Here is a 19,293-nt window from a genome sequence, read left to right as displayed (position 1 = left end):
TCTTGCTCTCTGTCTCAGGCTGGAGTATAGTGGGGCAATCTCCGCTCACTGCAACCTCCGCCTCTTGGGTTCAAGCAGTCCCACCTAAGCAGCTGGGATTACAGGCGTGTGCCACCACACCCAGCTAATTTTCGTATTTATAATAGAGACAGGGTTTCACCATGTTGGCCAGGCTGGTCTTGAACCCCTGGCTTCATGTGATTTGCCCACGTTGGCCCCACAGTGCTGGGATTGCAGGCATAAGCCACTGCACCTGACCGGCTCTCCAATTTTAATGTGAAATTGCCTGTCGGGTTTCCATCTTTTTTTTTTTCCTCCAAAAGTCCTTCATTTTCTATTTTCTCTGACATGAAGGGGACAAATTATGAGGAATTAGAGGCTCAGCTTTTTGAGCAAAAGAAGGGACCCCTGGATACATCACAGATAAGGAAACAAAAGGTCACAGTGGAGAAGTGACTTCCCAAAGGGAGCTGGGCTCGAGTTGGTTCCAGCCCAGTGCTAATTGTGCTCTACCCCACCTGATTCATCAGCTTTCACAGATGGAAGATTGCTGCCCCTCTCTGTGTTTTTTTGGGACAGAGTTTCACTCTTGTTGCCCAGGCTGGAGTACAATGGCGCGATGTCCGCTCACTGCAGCCTCCACCTCCCAGGTTCAAGTGTTTCTCCTGCCTCAGCCTCCCTAGTAGCTGAGATTACAGGCCTCAACCACCATGCCCAGCTCATTGTTTGTATTTTTAGTAGAGACGACATTTCACTATGTTGGCTAGGGTGGTCTCGAAACCCTGACCTCAGGTGATCCACCTGCCTCAGCCTCTCAAAGTGCTGGGATTGCAGGCATGAGCGTCCGCGCCCGGCCCCATCTGTCTTTGACCCATCACCACTGGGCCTGCTTTGCCATGGCACATAGAGACCTCGACAGCAGCCTTCTCACCCACCCACCCGGGAGCTCTCCTTGGTCCAAACTGGCCTCTGCCAGGGAGAGAGGAGCTACTTCCTTATCATAATTGTGGCCCTTTTCCTGGCAATTAAGGGACATGGAGAGGGAATGTGTATGTTTCTATTCAGCAGCTAAGCATGAGCAACCACTTGAGAGCAAATGAGGGATAAATCCATCATCTGCACTTTGCATTACAAACCAGTTTTCCCAACCTCCCTGCCACCCCCCATTAGAACTCTATACTGGGGCTGGGCGAGGTGGCTCACACCTGTAATCCCAGCACTTTGGGAGGCTCAGGCGGGGTGGGGGGGATCACTTGAGATCAGGAGTTCGAGACCAGTCTGGCCAACATGGTAAAATCCTGTCTCTACTAAAAATAAAAAAAAATTAGCTGGGCGTGGTGGCGCATGCCTGTAATCCCAGCTACCCAGGAGGCTGAGGCAGGAGAATCGCTGGGACCCGGGAGGCGGAGGCTGCAGTGAGGTGAGATCATGCCACTGCACTCCAGCTTGGGTGACGGAGTGAGACTCCGTCTCAAAATAAAAAAAGAAATCTACACTGGTTTTCCAGTTTCCTGTGAACTCAAGAAATTTTTATCCTCCAAAGAGGGATGTGCCCCTTCCACAGGTATTGCCCCTGGGAGTTTCTTGAAGGGTGCCCTCATTGGGACTGCCATTTAACAGAAGCCCTGTGCCACCCGAGTTAGCCCAGTTCTCTCCTGTGACAGATGGAGGGGGCAGAGACTAGAGGACTTGCTGGGGCTCACAGGCCATTATGAATGTAGCTTCTGGGTCAGGGGAGTAAGAAGGGCCCTGAGGGGAACAAGAAGCAAAGGGTCAGTGACGTGGCCTCAGGGTCTTGCCCAGCCACCTCCCTGGCTAGAGACTGTGCATGGAGAGTTGCTGTTTTTCAAGTGTGGTTGGTTGGATGGGCAGTGACAGTGGAGTTGAGCCAGGTTTAGGAGAGTGGCTGGGTTGTCAGCCCTCCCACACACATCTCGGCAGAGCTCCCACCTGGCAGGCTGGCTGTGCTGGCGGGGCAGGTGAGAGAGCGTGCCGATGCAGCAGGGATTTGTCCATCTCCTAGGCACACACTTCCTGTGCCTTGCCCCACACACCGTGCTATAGGAGAAGAGCTGCCCCAGAGCATCTTTCTCCCTGCAGACCCCGAGGCTGTGTGCACAGTGTGTAATTACGGTCCCATATACCAGCCGTTGTTTTCCTCCCCAAGTTCGAGGGCTTCGGCTTCTCAGTGCGAGACCCGTTTCCTTGGTCACTGCACACCTTCTTCCCTGATACAAAAGGTCCAGCCTGTCTCTCCCTGTCTCAGGGTCACCTCAGTGAGGGATGCAACCTCCAGGCCCCCTCTGAGCCTCTGGTCAATTCAGCTTTGCTCCTGGAGTTCTGATACTGACACATAGGGAGGTTAGAGGAATCCAAGCTTTCTCCAAGAATCTGTGGTCAGCACTGGGCTACCTGGACAGTGTCTGCCATACCCCGCGGCTGTGCCGTCAGGGTTGGATGAGGTGGTCCTACACTGGGTAGCTCATGACCCTGAGGGTCCCCCATCCACCCCATGTCCTGAGATCCCCCAATCCAGACAGCCTTAGAGGTAGGCTTTCCTGAGTCACCAGGACTCCATAAAAACCACAAACCCCCAGTGGGCAGGCATAAACCAGCCAAGTGATTCAGTGCTCGGGAACCTGGGGCCAGGAAGCGGGGCTGGGAGAAAGTGAGAGGCTGGAACAACTAAAATCCAGGGATTGGGAAGACAGTTGCTAAGCACCCCAGGCAGACGGAAACAGCAGGTGCTAAATGCCACTGTGGGCCAGGTGCAGTGGCTCACACCTATAATCCCAGCATTTTGGGAGGCTGAGGCAGGAGGATCCCTTGAGCCCAGGTTTGATATGATCCTAGGCAACATAGTGAGACCCCATCTCTACAAAAAAAATTTTAAAACCAGCAGGTGTAACAGCGCGTGCCTGTAGTCCCAGCTATTGAGATGGCTGAGACAGGAGGATCGCTTGAGCCCATGTGTTCGAGGCTGCAGTGAGCTATGATTACACCACGGCATTCCAGCCTGGGTGGCAGAGCAAGAGACTCTGTCTTTAAAAAAAACAAATACCGATTCTGCTTGGTGAACATCAGGCACTCCCTAGGCCCTCACACAGTCCTCACACACCTGCTCCCCTGTTCCATTCTGAAGCTAGGGGAATCGGTGACAGTCTGTCCCTTCACGTTGCACTACCTCGTTTCAGAACCTGTTTGGAGGTCACCATTGAGCTCGAGGCAGAGGAGCTCCCCACTCAGCCTCCCCCACAGCAGCACAGCCTGGGCTGGGGCCCTTGGGCACAGACCCCTGTCACAGATGCCCAGCCTTTGAGCAGCATTGGCACCCGCAGATGAGGAAAGATGACCAGCTGTCACCAAAGGCTTTTCTTCTCAAAGGCAAAGGCTCATGTTTAGCCCTAAGGGTTGGGGTCCTAGAAACAAACTTCCCCCGCCAGCAACTCCTACTCTCTTTTTCCAGTTGCAGCTGAAATAACTTCAGTCTCAAGTAAATTGCTGTTCATAGTTTTTCACAGTAGGTGTGCCAAGCGTTCACCCAGGAAACCCCTGGCCCCCGTGCTTACCTTCTCCTTAGTTACCACACCAGCACTGCCGATGGCCCCAGCTCTGGAGCCGGGCTCTCATCCAGCACCCCGCCTCTCTCCTGGTGGCTGCCTCTGCAGCCTGTGACTGGGACCCTCAGGCCTGTGACCTCAGTTTCCCCATCTCAATCCCAAAGGCTTCCTCGTCCTCTGTTCCCTTTTAAACAGGGCTTCCCACAGTGATAGGATTTTAGGTCGTGGGTGTCTCAGTCCCTATAATTTGAAGTCGAGCTAAAATGAGGAATGTCTCTGTGAGACAAAGGCAGGATGGGGTTTGGCTTCAACCGCATGGCTGGGGTTTGGGCAGAAGGAGGGAGTGGGCAGTGCTGCCCCTGAGAAGAAGGTGGTTGGTGGTACAGCCAGAGCAATACCTAGAGAATGTTCCTGCTGTACTTCAGAGCTCTGATGGGTGTGCAGACTCCCTACCCCAAGACAGTGGGATGGGGCGATGGTTTCCCTCCACAGAGCTCCCCGACAGTGCCACAGTTTTAGCGAACACCAGTGACAGCTGACTGTTATGCCCAGGGTGACCTTCCCCTGCCGGCAGGCAGCAGAAATGGTCTCAGGGAGGCCATGAGTGTCCCCACGTGGTCAGGCGGGGAACTAGGTGGACAGGTAGATGCCTCTCCCTGGGTCCAGCAGCTCCGGAGCAGCTCCTCAGCATGTCTTACATCTCTTTCAGCCTCCAGGAGGAGTTCCTGGGACACAGCCATTGCTGCCCAATTCCATGGATCCCACACGACAACAAGGTAGAAAGGACAGGGTGGGCCTAGGGTGGCTGGGAGTGTCAGGAGAGCTCCTCCTCCCTCTGCTCCTGCAGGCCCACGACGTGCTTCCTCTCTCACGCAGCCCACCCCAACATGGGAGGATCAATGCAGAGAATGAACCCTCCCCGAGGCATGGGGCCCATGGGTCCCGGCCCACAGGTAAGCACCGTCTGTCCGCCCGTCTCCCTGGCGTCTGTGTGCACCCGCCTGCTCTCCTCTTTCCACGGTCTGTCAGTCTCCACATCTCTCAGTTCACAGGGGTGAGAGGGGGGCACATCCGCGCCCCTGCTCCTGTCCCCTACCGTGGCGGGCTGGCCTCACGCGCTGCTCAGGGCAGCCCCTCTTGGAGGACAGGCAGAGTTGAGGGGTCCGCAGGAAGCTAGGGAAAAGGGGACTGCTAGGGCCTTGTAGTTGGCAGATGCTTTTGGGGTGTGGTGTTCTATCACGGAATCTGAAGAAGGGCACGGAGCTCCTGAACCCCAGGGCTGCTTCTTCCTGGTTGAGGTGGACTTGAGATGGCTTAGGGCCACCATCTGTTGTGCCCCCAAGGCAGGGCAGTTGAGCGGCCTTCCTAGCGCTGCCAGAGACTCGGCATGTGTTTGTCCTTGATGCATCACTTTGACCTCTGTGGGCTCCAGCAGGCCTTAGTTTCCCTCCCTGTTAAGTGGGTGCTGTGTCCTTGGTTCTCTGGTGAGTGGGGACCACACTGGCAGGACCCGAGCACCCACTTCAGCCAGGATTCTTTCTGACCAGAGGCCTCCATGGCCACAAAGGGACCTCCTAGACCTCTTACGGTCACAGAAAAGTCGTCACCGCTGTGGCCAGCCCCGCACCCCCAGGGAGGGCTGTTGCAGCACAGGTCTGACAGATGTTCTGCTGTGGAACCATCTTGCAGTGGCCCCCAGCCCTCTGGGTGTTTGCACGTGGCTCTGTTTCCTGTAGTAGCTGTGGCAGAGCACCTGCGATGTTCCACCCGCCTTGGGAATGCTCTAGCCACTGACTAGAGGAAGCTGGAGATCTGAATAAGGCAAGGGGCTTGTTTTCAGGTGTTCTTTCCCTTCTCTTCTGTTCTGCCTGGAATGTGCTGCATTGGGCGCTCGCTCACTTGCGTGCAGGTGTTCGGACTCTCTGGGCCCCCTGCACTGGTTTTTGGGTCCCCTGGGGGTGGAGTAGTGCCCCCCATGCCCGCCCACACGCGCTCCCTTCTGTAGGGAGAGGCGTCTGCCCCATAGAATCATAGTCCTCCGCTCCATTCCAGAATTATATTTACAGCAAGCCTAAGCCACCGCTTTCTTCTCAGTGGTAGTTGGAATATCTGCGGTGTTGAAAGATTTTAGGGAGGTCCTTGTCTTCTGCTGGCCCCATAATCCTAAAAGGAAGCAAGCCTGCAGCAGTTGCCGCTCCAGTACTCTGGTTTTGTTCCTTCCTCAAATCCTCTAAAGTTGGTGTTTCTACTAGCTCCTTAAGCTGCAGAGTGGCCCCTTCCTGCCTGGCAGCCCTGCCTGGAGCTGACCTCTGCAGGGCTGCCTGCCTAGGGAAGGGGGCAGGGGCAGGGGCAGGGTAGGAGCAGAGCTTCCCCTCTCCCGAGTCAGATACAGCTCTCCCTCCCCACAGCCTGAGTCGCACAGCAGTCACATTTTATTGGTGTAGAAGTCAGCAGTGTCCTTGGATTGTCAGATGTCATGGGATCTGTGTGACTCAGGAGGATGGAATCTGAGGAGGGAAAATTTAACTCCACTGCCCAGCCCCTGGATTCTCAGAGGCTCAGCAGCTGCATCTGTAAAATGGGAATAAGAACGATGCCCGACTTGGGGGCTGCTGGAAAGAGCAGGGTTCGGTATCCAGTTCGTTGTTTTTTTTCTTTTCTTTTAGCAGGAATCAAATTCTTTTTTTTTTTTTCTTTGTTTGAGACACGATTTCACTCTGTCGCCTAGGCTGGAGTGCAATGGTGCCGTCTCTGCTCACTACATCCTCAGCCTCCCAAGTAGCTGGGACTACAGGCTCCTACTACCACGCCTGGCTAATCTTCATATATTTAGTAGAAACAGGCTCTCACTATGTTGTCCAGACTGGTCTTGAACCGCTGGATTCAAGCAATCCCCCCACCTCGACCTCCCAAAGTGTTGGAACTACAGGCGTGGGCCACTGTGCCCTGCCAGGGTCAAGTTCTCAGTGTGATGCTGGCCACGGAATGCTCCCCCTAAGGAAGCTACTTGTGTTTTCCAACTTCAGGGACTTAAAACCAATGTTCAGGCCTCTAATTGCTTGGGTTTGGGGATTGCTTTCAGTTTCTCCTTTTTTTTCTTTTCTGGCAAAGCCATTAACAGTTTGTTAGGACCATCGGAACCCTGAGATTCTAAAGGCTGGGAGCGGATGTCAGGCTGTTGGAGGGTAGCAGGGTGTGCTGGCAGTTCAGAACTACTTCTGGGCGTGGTGGATGTCTCATCATGTCTGCCTCTGGCCCGTAGTCCAGCACACTCTTTGGCACACTCTAAAGAGGTGAGGTTCCCAGAGGCCAAGGCCCTGCAGAGAGAGACTCCTGGCCTCACCCAAGCAGTGGACAAGTGGTAGAGCTCCCCTTTGACCCCAGGATTGTCAGAAGCGGGAGAGGGAGAGGCTCACCTTTGTTTATTTATATTGCACACCCTTGCCAACCTCAGGAGCTCTGGAAGCATCTCTCCCTCTCTTTATTTTACTTTATCAATGTGGTGACCCTAAAGTGCTTCACCCATGTTTCCTGTACCCTTCTGGGTTGGGTAAGTATTAAATCCCAGAGCCAAACCTCCCTTGAAGCAACCCAGGGTATGTGCACTGGGCCATCAGTGGGGTCAGGAAGGCCTGGCATCAGTGTGGCACTGGGCCTAGACAAGGTTGATGTACAGGGTGGATTGAAGGGTTTGTGGTCAGCTGGGGCTTATCTTGGGCCTGGCAGAGCCTGGTGGTTTTGGACTGAGGTAGAGGGTAGACTATCCCCATTCCCCAGCCTTTTCTCTCCCTCCCCTGAGGGTGCTGCCCTCTGGACAGGGCAGGGGCGAGCTCAGAACTTAGTTCCAGAAAGCATAGTCCTGAGAGCAGCTCAGCCTTGCTGGGCCCCCAGTCCATCATCTGCAAAATGGGCACCAAGTGATGGCCTCGTGGGGCTACTGAAGGGTGGGCAAAATAGCTGTGAAATGTAAACCTCCCCATGAAGTCCCCACATGGTGTCCTGTGGATCCCTTCCCCTTCTGGCAGGCCCTGAGCTTGGGGGAGGCAGCCCTGCCTATTGCCACAGCCCAGGCTGTCAGGAAGGGCAGCTAGCCCCTTCAGCCTAGAGTAAGCACACCACACGCACAGCGCTGTGCTGAGACCAGGCACAAAGGTGGGAGACCATCGCCATGGGATTCACAGCCAGGAAGTAGATTGCTTTAATCAGTGACCACCCCAGAACTTTCTGAACAAAGGATAGTTACAGTGTGGTCAGGGAACTGCTTTATTTTAAAACCGAATGGAGTGACATAAGGTTTTGAAACAGACAAAATGTGAGTCTGTCACATGTCAGCCTAAATGTCTCAGAGGAACCGGCAATCCAGGCATCACCCCGTCCTTCGTCCCCAGTGCTCCAGACAGATTTTACTCTGGCTTCATAAAGTGCCAGTGCCGGGAAGGAGACAGTACTTGCACTTGGTCCCCTTCTTCCTGAAAGGTTCTATGTATGTTGATATCAGGTAGTAATCTCTTATCCTAGTGTGTCAAAAGTGAATTCTAATAAGACGAAGCTAAAACTGAGGAGCTCCTGGTCGGACTTAGCAGAGAGAATGCCAGGCCCCATCGGAAGTGCTGTGGCTCCCAGACCCCCTGGGTGCCAATTCTCAGAGCCACTGACATGTCAGCATTTCTGCTATTCAGGCTGGGGCTGAAGCCAGGACAGCATAGAATCAGGTCACTACCCTGGTTTGTCTGTGTTTGAGAATTCAGATGAAGGAGAATCTACAGGCCTCAGTATGATCCTGTGCCTCCTCCATCTCCTAGGGCTGATCCAAGGCCAGTCCAAGCTTAGTGCCACTGAGCAGAGGACCCCAAAAGAGATGGGTGGGTCATTAGTCCTGATCCTGAGCACCCCAGGCCGGTGAGGAAGGAATGGGGACCCTTGAGGAACTTAACCTTGGTGGCCCCTGAGGGGTGTCCCAGCATGAGCTAGCCAGGCCCTGCTGCCCGGAAAATGGTCTGGACAGCCTGAAGTCCACTCTGGTAGTTGAATCCTATAGACTAGAGAGTTATCCCCTAAGGTAAATACAGTACTGGGTGATCCTCCTTCCCACCTGCCTCCCACAAGATGCTTGTCTAAGAATGCACACTCGGGGGGCCGGCAGATCCAGGTTTTAACAGTGGGCACCTAGAAAGCCCTTCTGTGGCAGTGGCAGGAGGGAGCAGCAGCCACCACCCCCAGGCCCTAGCCCAGCCAGCTCCTCAGTCCCTTCTCACTGTGGAGCTGGCAGATGCTGAGCTGAGACCGTGGTCAGGGGTGCCTGCACCCTGACTGTGGATTACGTCCTCTGCCCAGGATCTGGCGCACCCAAGTGGGGACTAGGGTGAGGGGTAAGGGGAGACAGGCCCCTGTGAATGTGGCCAGCACTGGAGGCTCCTCCCTTCTGCCCGGCCGCCCCTGCCCTGCAGAGTGGTGCTGATGGCAGAGGGACATCTGCTAATGACCACACCTTGCCTGGCTTCACCATCATCACCTTAGCTATGTGGTGCTGCAGGCAGGCAAGCACTGGCCAAAGAGGAAACCCATTTCTCCCAAGTCTGAACTTCTGGGCGTTCCTGTCCTATGTGAGAAAACATCCCTGCAAACCCGATTTCAGCCTGATACTCACTCCTGACATCTGTGTGGCCTTCGGCAAGTCTCCAAATTGTCATCTCTGAAATGATGAGGTGCGAGTGGTCCTCCAAGGTGTGTGCCGCTATGGGCGGCAGGACTGGGGGGAGAAGCTCCCTCTAGGAAGCTGCCATGCCGGCTGTTGGAGAGGCTCCTGAAGGCTGGGCAGGGTCAGGAGCAGCAGGATAGTGTACTGAGAGCCTTCCAGTCCAAAGCTGCACACTGCATGTCAAGAGAGCGACTGCTAGTCCTCTCCTTTCACCCCAATCCGTGCTGAGACATCCCAGGCTTCTGCTCTTGCTCTGAGGTGCAGGCCTTTTTCCTGGGTGGAAGAGGTGGCTGCAGTCCTGGAAGCAGAAGTGTGGAGTAAAGCTCTTTCCTGCACTCCATCTGGAAGACCCCTCTAGTCAGCTGGGCTGCACACACACAGTGGAGAGTAGGCCTGGGGAGGTGGCGAGCTGCTTGTCCTGGAGCAGCAGGTGGGGAGATGAGGCTGAGATTTGTTGAGGGGATTAGAAAGGGCCGTTTAAGACCTGAGCTTCTGTGATGCTACAGCAGCATTAAGGGCTTTGGTGTTTGTTCTGCTGCTGACATCACAAATCAGTGCACACCTCCCAGGGCTTACGGGGCACTTCAAAACCATTGTTTCATTTGATCCACTGAGACCTGCAAGAGTGGAAACACATGGGGCTCTTTGTCCCCATTTTATAGACAGGGCAGCACAGCAGAGGGGCTTGTGGCTCTAAAGCCAGAGCCACGCTGCAGGGCTTCACCCCAGCTCAGCCACGCACAGCTGCACAGTGGGGTCATCACTCTTCTCTGCCTCAGTTTTCTGGTCTCTAAAGTGGGTGGAGTAAAGGGGTCATTGTGACGATTAATTGTAGCAGTGCACATAGAGCCTGTGGTACATCCTGGCATGGAGTAAGCACTACTGTCATTTGGTGATTTGCCCAAAGTCACCAGCAGGCAGCCAAGCCAAGGCCAGCCTTCCTGTGTTCTGACGTCAGGTCTCGGGCTCTGCTCACCCCCTGCAGTAGAGTGGGCTTGGCCCCAGCACACGCCCCCAAGACTGACACTGTTTGCTTGAAGCCCGTGCCCTAACCAGGCACAGGGTGATGTGGGGTCTGCCCTCTCTGGCCCCAGGTCTGGCTCCTTGCCTGCCAGCCTGGTGTTTCTCCTGAAATCATCTGCATCCTGTCTGGACATTCTCCCCGACTCCAAGCCCCTCTGTGACTGACCAAGCAGAGCAGTTGGTCCCAGGGTGGTGAGATTTGGCAGAAGGCCCCTGGGTGTAGAACCCACCATCAGCCCGATATTGGCTGTGCGAGTGTCAGCTCTGGGTCTCTGTCTTCCCATTCCGTCCCCATTCCCACCCACCTCCCACCAGTTGCTTGGCTAAGCATGCAGAATCTGGGGGCCAGTAGATCCGAGTTTGAACCCTAGCTGTGCCATTTACTCACTGCAACTTGAGACAAAACTTTCTCCCTCAGACCTTCAGTCCCCTTTTCTGTACAGTAGGAACAATACCAGCCTCCTGGAGTTTTCATACAGATCAAACGAGACCGTACATAAAGTGTGTCATGCACTCAGTAAAGGGCAGCAAGTGCTGGCTGTTTCTTTGCCGTCAAAATTCCAGCAACCTACTACGAGGGCAGAGCGTAGGCTGCGGCCAGGCTCCCTTTGCTCTCCTTGTGTTCACCCACTCGCGTCTTCATTGATTGCCTCAGTGTAGGCCTAGTGAGCGCCAGTCTGTGCCACTGAGTGTGTGGGGTGAGGAGGTATGATACTCAAGACACAGCCCCACCTTCAAAGGGCACTTGGAGTCCACTGGGAGAGATGGGAGATGGACAGGCATGGCCATGATCAGAACCTGGTGTGGTATAGGGACAGGGGAGGGAGGTCAGAAGGCACTGTGGGAGTACCAGGGATGGAGCAGTCAGCCCCAAGGGGTAGGGTCAGGAGGGCTTCCCAGAGGAGCTGCTGTTAGAGCTGAGTATTGGAGGACAAGTAGGAGCCTGCCACAGAGGGAGCAGAGAAGCGAGACATGTATTATTCTTGCATGGAAAATGGCCCTTGGAGATGGGGTGATGAGCAGCAGTGGGCTGGTTATAGCAAGAGATGAATGTGATAAGAGGCCGGGTGCCCGTGACCCACCGCACTCTGCTTCATGGGCCATCCTGAGCTAAATCTGGACTGCTGGGACTTTGTGAGTTCTGTGTAGACTTTTCTCTCAAGCATTGGGCACAGTGGCTCATGTCTGTAATCCCAGTACTTTGGGAGGCTGTGGCGGGAGGATGACTTGAGCCCAGGAGTTCAAGACCAGCCTGGGAAACAAAGTGAGACCCCATATCTACAAAAAAAAAAATTAAAAATCAGCCGGGTTTGGTGGTGTATGCCTGTAGTCCCAACTGCATGAGAGGCTGAGGCGGGAAGATTGTTTGAGCCCAGGAGGTCGAAGCTGCAGTGAGTTAGGATTCCACTACTGCTCTCCAGCCTGGGCAACAGAGCAAGACACCATCTCAAAAAACCAAACAAACCCCCCCACACACATCATGGTGAACCCTCTGAGTACGGAGATGGAGTTTTCTCCTGCTTCCCAGCATCATGCCTGTCGAGGGCCTCTGATGCTGATGCATAGGTGGGGTGGGTCTGCCACCCGGACCTGGGGCAGGTTAAGGTGTCTGTACTGTAGCCTCAGACAGGCTTCTTCTGAGTGCTGGCTCCGTTCCCCATTCACACCTGTCCCCTCTCCTTCCCACCTCCTAGCAGCGTCCTCACCCCAGAGCTGCTCAGTAGGTTCTAAGACTGAGTCCGCCCCTCTTACCTGCCTGAGCCCAGGGGGAAGGTACAGGATGGCATTGTGGGAGCCCAGAGACAGCAGCGGCTTGCTGGATGTCCACATGTGTTTGAGAACTTCATCTTGAAAGCCCCCGAAAATGCATTGAATGTTGTGACTGTCCCTCTGTGCTGGCTTGTCATTGTGGTCACTGTGACTTGGTTCCCACCCACCCCACTGTTTTTGAAAGAATGTGTTATTTTTTCTCATCAATCTTTTTCACAGACTAACCCTCTCACTGTCTTGTCTGTCTGTTTCTCCTCCCCCCTCCTCTCTTCGGTTCCCTTCTCCTTCTCATAGACTGACCCTTGGTTATCGTTGCAGAATTACGGCAGCGGCATGAGACCACCACCCAACTCCCTCGGCCCCGCCATGCCCGGGATTAACATGTAAGGCGAAAACGACCCGGTCAGTGGCTCAGAGCCCATTCCTTTCCCCACCCTCTGCCTGCACCCTGGGAGACTCATGATAGGAGTCATTGCTGGTGCTCCTCTGGGCCTCAGTCTTCCCATCGGTAATATGAGGATATTGACGATCCCGGTGATAAGAGCTCAGCCTCATAGAGTGCCTCTGTGTGCTGGACACAGGCACAGTTCCAGGCATTCTACATGCATCAGCTCACCTAATCTTCATGATAACCCTGTGACGTGATTTTCTTTATTTTTTGAGACGGAGTCTCGCTCTGTTACCCAGGCTGGAGTGCTATGGCACAATCTTGGCTCACTGCAATCTCTGGCTCACTGTAGTCTCTGCCTCACGGGTTCAAGTGATTCTCCTGCTTCAGCCTTCTGAATAGCTTGGATCACAAGCACCCACCACATGCCCTGCTAATTTTTGTGTTTTTAGTAGAGATGGGGTTTCATCGTATTGGCCAGGCTTGGTCTCGAACTCCTGACTTCAAATGATCTACCCGCCTGGGCCTCCCAAAGTGCTAGGATTACAGGTGTGAGCCACTGTGCCTGGCCTGACGTGGTTATTATTATCCCCGCTTACAGATGAGGTCACCAAGGCACAGAGAGGCCAAGTAACTTGCTCAGGCTCATACAGCTTTCAGTGGCAGAGTCAAGAGGAACCCCTGGACAGTTTAGCCACTGTTGTCCAGTGCACTCACGATTTTTAATCCCACTGTGAGGATGTGGACTCCCTTCTAGGAAAATGCACATCCAGAGGGGATTTAACATACTTTATGTCCAATTTTATGTATTTTGTAAAGTTTACCTATCATTTAAAGCAGTTCATGCATTTCCGTGAAGTTAGCCATTACTGACCTGAGCAGAAGGCCTCTAAACCCCAGGGCTGTAGGAAGGACTTCCTGTTACGATTTCAGCCCTTTCCTTCTGCCCCTGCCGCCTCCACCCCTTGGAGTTGACAGCACCTTTTTCATTGTCCACATCTCTTTCTCCCTCTCTCAGGGGCCCGGGAGCTGGCAGACCCTGGCCCAATCCTAACAGTGCTAACTCAGTGAGTACCTAGGTTGTGTGGGGTGGTGTTTGCCAGGGGAGGGGTTCTGGATGCAGGGGAGCTACTGTCCCCAGGTGGAGGTGTCACGGGGAGGGGAGATGCAGTAGGACTCTCCTGATGCTTCTAGGGGAAGGCTGTGTGGAGGTGGAAGCCTGGGAGTAATGTTCAGGGGTCATTAAGGGCTCCACCCCTGCCCTGCCTGCCCAGCCAGCCCAGTCCTCTAAGGAGTAAGCTGAGAATCTGGGCTGAGAGAGCACTGTTTAGAGTGCAGGCCCCTGCCCATCTCCTCCTCCCCAGCAGGCCTGGAAGGTGTGGGTGAGGGGCTCAGCACAGACAGTGGAGTGTGAGGTAAAGCTGTTTCCTGCCCTCTCAAACTGGAGGGCCTCCTATGTCCCCACTGTGTCTATGGCTCCCTCCCGGGTCTGGGGAGTAAGAGACCAGGGTCTCAGGGTCAGGTCAGTGTAGCAGAGAGAACTGGGCTTCAGCCACATCCAGGCCCTCCCAGGGGACCCAAACGGGTAGCCAGCTCACTGGTTGGTGATGCCTTTCCTGTGACGAGTGGGTCGTGTCCTCAGGGAGGTTTGGCAGCTGAGGGCACTCAGTGACTCTGACATGGGGCTCCCCAACATCTTGTTTTTAGATTCCATACTCCTCCTCATCACCCGGTACCTATGTGGTAAGTGCGTGGGTTTGGGGCAGTGCATGTCTAACCACATGGGACTGAGTGTGCAAGAGAACTGCTCAGGGGTCCTCATTTCTTTCCCTTTGCCATGTTCTTCTGAGCAGAGGATCCAAGCTGCTAGAACTTGCTGTCAGTATTCACGCGTCTGCATAGACCCGAGGTGGCCCAGAAATCCCCAAACCAGACCTGGGGGTGGCATTTCCTTCTGGGGAGCTGACCAGTGGGCTGCTTGGCGTCCGCAGGCCTCTCCAGTGGGCTTGTGTGTGAGCACATAACGCGGGCACACACACCCACAGGGGCCTCTTCGTCCTGAAGAAAGGGACAGGGGAATCCAAACCCACTTCTCAGGCTTTCGCACTTTAGCTCTGAGTGAGCACTGGGAGTATAGTAAGATGAACAGCGGCTGAGCCGGGGCGAGCAGTCGCTGCTGACCAGGGAGGAAGCGTGCTGGCCCCTCCCCACATGCGTTACCGCTGTGGGTGTCTGATGTCAGCTTTGTCTCATCTTCAGGGACCTCCTGGTGGTGGCGGCCCTCCAGGAACACCCATTATGCCCAGTCCCGCAGGTAAGAGCGCTTGAGGGGAAAGTGGGTCACGTTGCCAGAGAGTCCTGGAGGGCAGGTTGCAGAGCCAGAGCTTACCAGCCACTCCTTCCTGAGCAGCACACCTTCCACTGGGCATTTAGGGGGCAGGGGTCCCCACTGTGTGGCCTTCGGTCACTCCTCTTCTCTGATGCTGCTCTATAAAGGACAGGGCTGAGCAGAGAAGTCCAGGAAGAAGGGTTCTCGTTGCCCTTGAATCCCTCTTGTTGGGAAGAACCCTGTTCCGGGTGGGCGTTTCCCCAGATGACTCAAAGAGGGGCTTGGGGGTTCAGGCATCCTGGGACCAGGATTCTAAGGTATGCTATCTCCCCAGTTTCCATAGCTCCTGGCTTCTGGTCCTCAATATAGGAGATCCCTTCTCCCTGTTTCTTTAAACAAAAGAGGGCATGCGTGCACACACGTGGGCATGTGCGCGCACACACACAGCATCACAATTATGTTTCTTTCCCAGCTAAGAATAGCGTACCAGCCAGCTAGAAGGAATTCAACATACGATCCTTACCCACCCCAAAAATAAAAAGTGAGAGGTAGCTGGATTTCTGCCCAAGAATTATAGCGCCTGCTCCTGATAGAAACGTTTTAAACGCTGGAGACTTTTCTGGCTAATTGGGGAGATGGAGGGGACTCTCCCCCGCCCCCCTCCTCGGCTCCCCATAGCAGGGAAGCTGCTGGGCTGCAGGGGTGGAGCTGGCCACGGCCGGGATCCTGGGCTCCCGCTCCAGCTCGCTCGCTCTCTCTCTGCTGCTGCATTTTGATGAGCTGCATGACCTACATTCCGACTGGGCCACATGCACCCACTCCATATGTTAATGCGTCTCCAGCCCCATCCCTGCCTCTCCCTCCTGCCCCATCAGCCTGGCAGGGTGGCCTCTGGGTAATTTGCCACGTTTCCCTTTCCCTGATTTGATTAAAACCACTTTGTAGGGTGGTGGGGGAGAGCACAGGTGGTGGTTCTGCCTGCCCCCACGTTGTCCCAGGCAGCGTATGGAGACCCCAGATTTGGTGTGGGATATGGGAGATAAGAATTTGAACCCGTAATCCCTCTGTGCTGTGTCCACACTGCTGGGGTTGAGTGGTTTTCACAGTTGAATTTTCTGTGATTAAAAACTTTGTGAATCTTCATTAAATACAAATTAGCCAGAAAATGGTGGTACTTAGAGGAAATTTTAGGTGATAAAATACAAAAGAATGAGTTCAAGTGCCATGAGTTTGTTTTAATTAAGAAATGAATTAATCACCCTGACTTGTGGGTTTCCACTGTTCTACAGATTCAACAAATTCCAGTGACAACATCTACACAATGATTAATCCGGTGCCGCCTGGAGGCAGCCGGTCCAACGTAAGTCTGCTTTCTAATAATTTACATATCAGACACCATAACAAATCATAATTAACTTCATCAGCTGAGGGGAAAGCAAGTTTAATTGATTTCAGCCATTTGTTACCAAAGATGAATAAAATAAACCATCAGAAAAGTGATTAACTCTTGGGCAACTCAGTTCCCATTTCATAGCCAGCAGAGGGTGGGAGAGGAAGGGGTGGGGCGATGCCCACTCTCTGATTACAGTCAGGGTGGGCCCGTGCCTCTGGGACTTGCCTCCTGATATGCTGGTGGGGGTGGGGGGAAGCGCCAGGCTGCAGGTGGGGTCTGGCGTGGTCCCTGCCCAGCCGACTGGCTGTGCTGGTCCAGGTGATCCCTCCCCTCCTGGGCTTGTTTCTGGGGCTGTGGAGCTGAGGGTGGAGCCAGCAGCAGGGGCTGCTGCCAGGAGCTCAGGAACTCCTGTACCTGACAGTCTCTTTGCTTGTCAGAGTTGCAGCCCTTGGGTGATGTTGCAGCTCACATTTCTCCATTTCTGATTCCTGCTTGCCCCACTTCCTCCTGTGTCCCCCGCACCCACTGGATGGGACTTGGTTAGTCAGCTGCAGCCTGTGTCCCCACCTAGCAGGAGTTCCCCAAGGACAGGGCCTGACCTGCTTCCCCTCCACAGTCAACCCCTCCATTCCAGTTCCTTCCGTTCTTCCTCCATGCAGGCCTCTGGTGAATTCAGCCTTGCCCCTGCAGGAGCCCAGGGTCTGGAAAGGAGGTCTGCAGACTGTAGAGCCAGAGAGTGGGCCTGGGGCCCCAAAGTGCGAGGCTGTGACCTGGTTGAGGGGGTGGGGCCTTTTGGGGCACTCTGGTTTTGTTGGCTCCATTCCTGTGGTGACACCCAGATCACCCCACGTGTTAAACCCTGAGTGTGGGCTGTCCCATGCTGGACTTCATCCACGTTTTCTCTCCCAGCAGCTCCGAGGGAGGGTCTCTGGCCTGCCTCCTTCACCAGGGTCCTCACTGATGTGACCAACCATTTGGCTTTTAATATAAAGGCCCTTCATCCTGAGGACTCCCAGGACACAAAAATTCCTAGGTTTTGTCAATGATGCCGAAGTTGGGTGGAAAAGTCTAAAAGCCACGCAGAGGGATGATAGCACTGTTTTTAGCATCAGATGGGAATGCGTGGACTGTCTGCCTCGAGTGGTCACTGTCGCCATGTTTCCTGGCCGTGGATGCTGCATCAGGGCTTGTGACTCACTGCGGATTACATCACTCAGGGCTGCGGCACTGCGCGCTGCAGTCAGGGTTAGCAGCATCTGCCTAGCAGTCTGCCGCAGATGCAGTGTTAGGCTTTGTGTGTAGACGGTGCTGGTTTCAGTCTTGACGTTGTAAATGTTATGACCGTATTCCTTAAGAGTTCAGATGATGAAAAAGAAAATGATGACAATGGCAGCACCAGCGTGACCCCAGGCATCGCTGGCAAAGAAGGCTAAATGACCATGTTACTTTAATGACAGATGCAAGGACACACACAACTGGACCAGGGAGGAAAGAACCCAAACAGAATGTACTGTGCGGAGTGCGGAAAAGAATGTGGGATTGGGCATGTGGAGAAGGGGAGGCAGAAGCACACTGGACATTGAGTCTCCTAAGTCTGGGGCATATCTTTCCAAATCAAGGTTTTTTTGACCTCGAAAGGGACAGCAGTTATCAGTCAAAAACAGCGGTTGCTGAATTATCTTGGGCATACTCCTTGAATGGACACCATTACCTTCTTGTTCCCTTGATTGTACTACAAACCAAGAAGGTTACATTTCCTGATTTGGAGGTTGCAACTAAAAGTCCTGTGGGCTGGGCGTGGTGGCTCACACCTGTAATCTGAGTACTTTGGGAGGCCGAGCTGGGTGGATCACAAGGTCGGGCGTTCAGGACTACCCTGGCCAAGATGGTGAAACCCTGTCTCTACTAAAAATACAGAAATTAGCCAAGTGCAGTGGCAGGCACCTATAATGCCAGCTACTTGAGAGGCTGAGGCAGGCGAATCGCTTGAACCTGGAAGGCAGAGGTTGCGGTGAGCCGGATCGCGCCACTGCACTCCAGCCTGGGCGACAGAGTGAGACTCCGTCTCCAAAAAAAAAAAAAAAAAGTCCTGTGTGTGAACCAAAGGGAGGGGGACTCAGGGTAACAGTTGCATTGCCCCTTTCCAGCAGTGCTGATCCTGTCTGATCCTCCCAACAGTCGCGCTTCCGAGCGCGTCGAGGGATGCCTCAAGTCACAGCGCCAGGTTTTCACTAGCTCTTAGGTATGTTGATTTGAAAACTGGAGTTTTCATGATTTTCATGAAGATTTTAGTGAAGTCATTGAAGACATAAAAGATTGTTGTTCCCTTGTCCAAATACAACCTAGACTTTGCTCATTTATCTACATATTTGGCAGACAGTACATAGTTAATTTGGGCAAATTTCATTTAGTCTCTAAGCTTCTTACCAAGGAAAATGGAAACATCTTACCTGCTAAATGTTCACACCTTATACCCGACACTGTCACAAAGGGGTGTAATTTGCTTACCTGTGATATCAGCTTTCATAATGAAAGTTTTGGGTCACTTTTCAATTTCCTCAAAACATGCCGAAGTACTTAATGAGATCTTTGGCTTCACAGACAGGAGAATGCCTCTGACACGTGTCCACGAGATGACTGTCATTATTGCTGGCCATAGAAAAGATGTGAAAATGTTGGCTTGCTGTGAAAACTTCTATTTTTTAAAGTGTGAGACAAGAAGGATGTCCTTTTCTAATTTGGAAATGCATTGAGATGAGAATGGAAAAAGGAATTACAATAAAATAGAGGCCAGGCACAGTGGCTCATGCCTATAATCCTAGCACTTTGGGAGGCCGAGATGGGAGGATCACTTAAAGCCACGAGTTCCAGACCAACCTAGGTAACAAAACAAGACATCCTTACCGTCTCAGCAACAAAAAATAGAAAATAAATACATAGGCTGTGTGCAGTGGCTCACACCTGTAACTCCAGCACTTTAGGAGGCAGAGGTGGTCAGATCACTTGAGGTCAGTACTTTTTTTTTTTTTTTTGAGATGGAGTTTCGCTCTTGTTACCCAGGCTGGAGTGCAATGGCGCGATCTCAGCTCACCGCAACCTCCGCCTCCCGGGTTCAGGCAATTCTCCTGCCCC

The 19,293-nt window shown here is 53.6% G+C and overlaps 1 protein-coding gene across 4 annotated transcripts in view; it reads left to right on the top strand.

Moving 5' to 3' along the window:
• Positions 1-19,293, top strand: part of SSBP3 (single stranded DNA binding protein 3) — a 181,453-nt gene that overhangs the window by 153,596 nt on the left and 8,564 nt on the right. For 2 of the 4 annotated variants that reach the window (XM_017504452.1, XM_017504454.2), the window contains 7 exons: positions 4,270-4,336; positions 4,437-4,513; positions 12,346-12,434; positions 13,458-13,506; positions 14,147-14,182; positions 14,699-14,753; positions 16,058-16,128. In XM_017504452.1, coding sequence (XP_017359941.1) covers positions 4,270-4,336; positions 4,437-4,513; positions 12,346-12,434; positions 13,458-13,506; positions 14,147-14,182; positions 14,699-14,753; positions 16,058-16,128 — 444 coding nt within the window. The remainder of the gene's footprint in view (positions 1-4,269; positions 4,337-4,436; positions 4,514-12,345; positions 12,435-13,457; positions 13,507-14,146; positions 14,183-14,698; positions 14,754-16,057; positions 16,129-19,293) is intronic. The other 2 variants (XM_017504455.2, XM_017504453.2) reach the window with 1 other exon arrangement.

Source organism: Cebus imitator, unplaced genomic scaffold (assembly GCF_001604975.1).
Source record: "Cebus imitator isolate Cc_AM_T3 unplaced genomic scaffold, Cebus_imitator-1.0 Scaffold322, whole genome shotgun sequence".
Classification (NCBI taxonomy): Eukaryota; Metazoa; Chordata; class Mammalia; order Primates; family Cebidae; genus Cebus; species Cebus imitator.
This window is presented reverse-complemented; position numbering and strand designations above follow the sequence as displayed.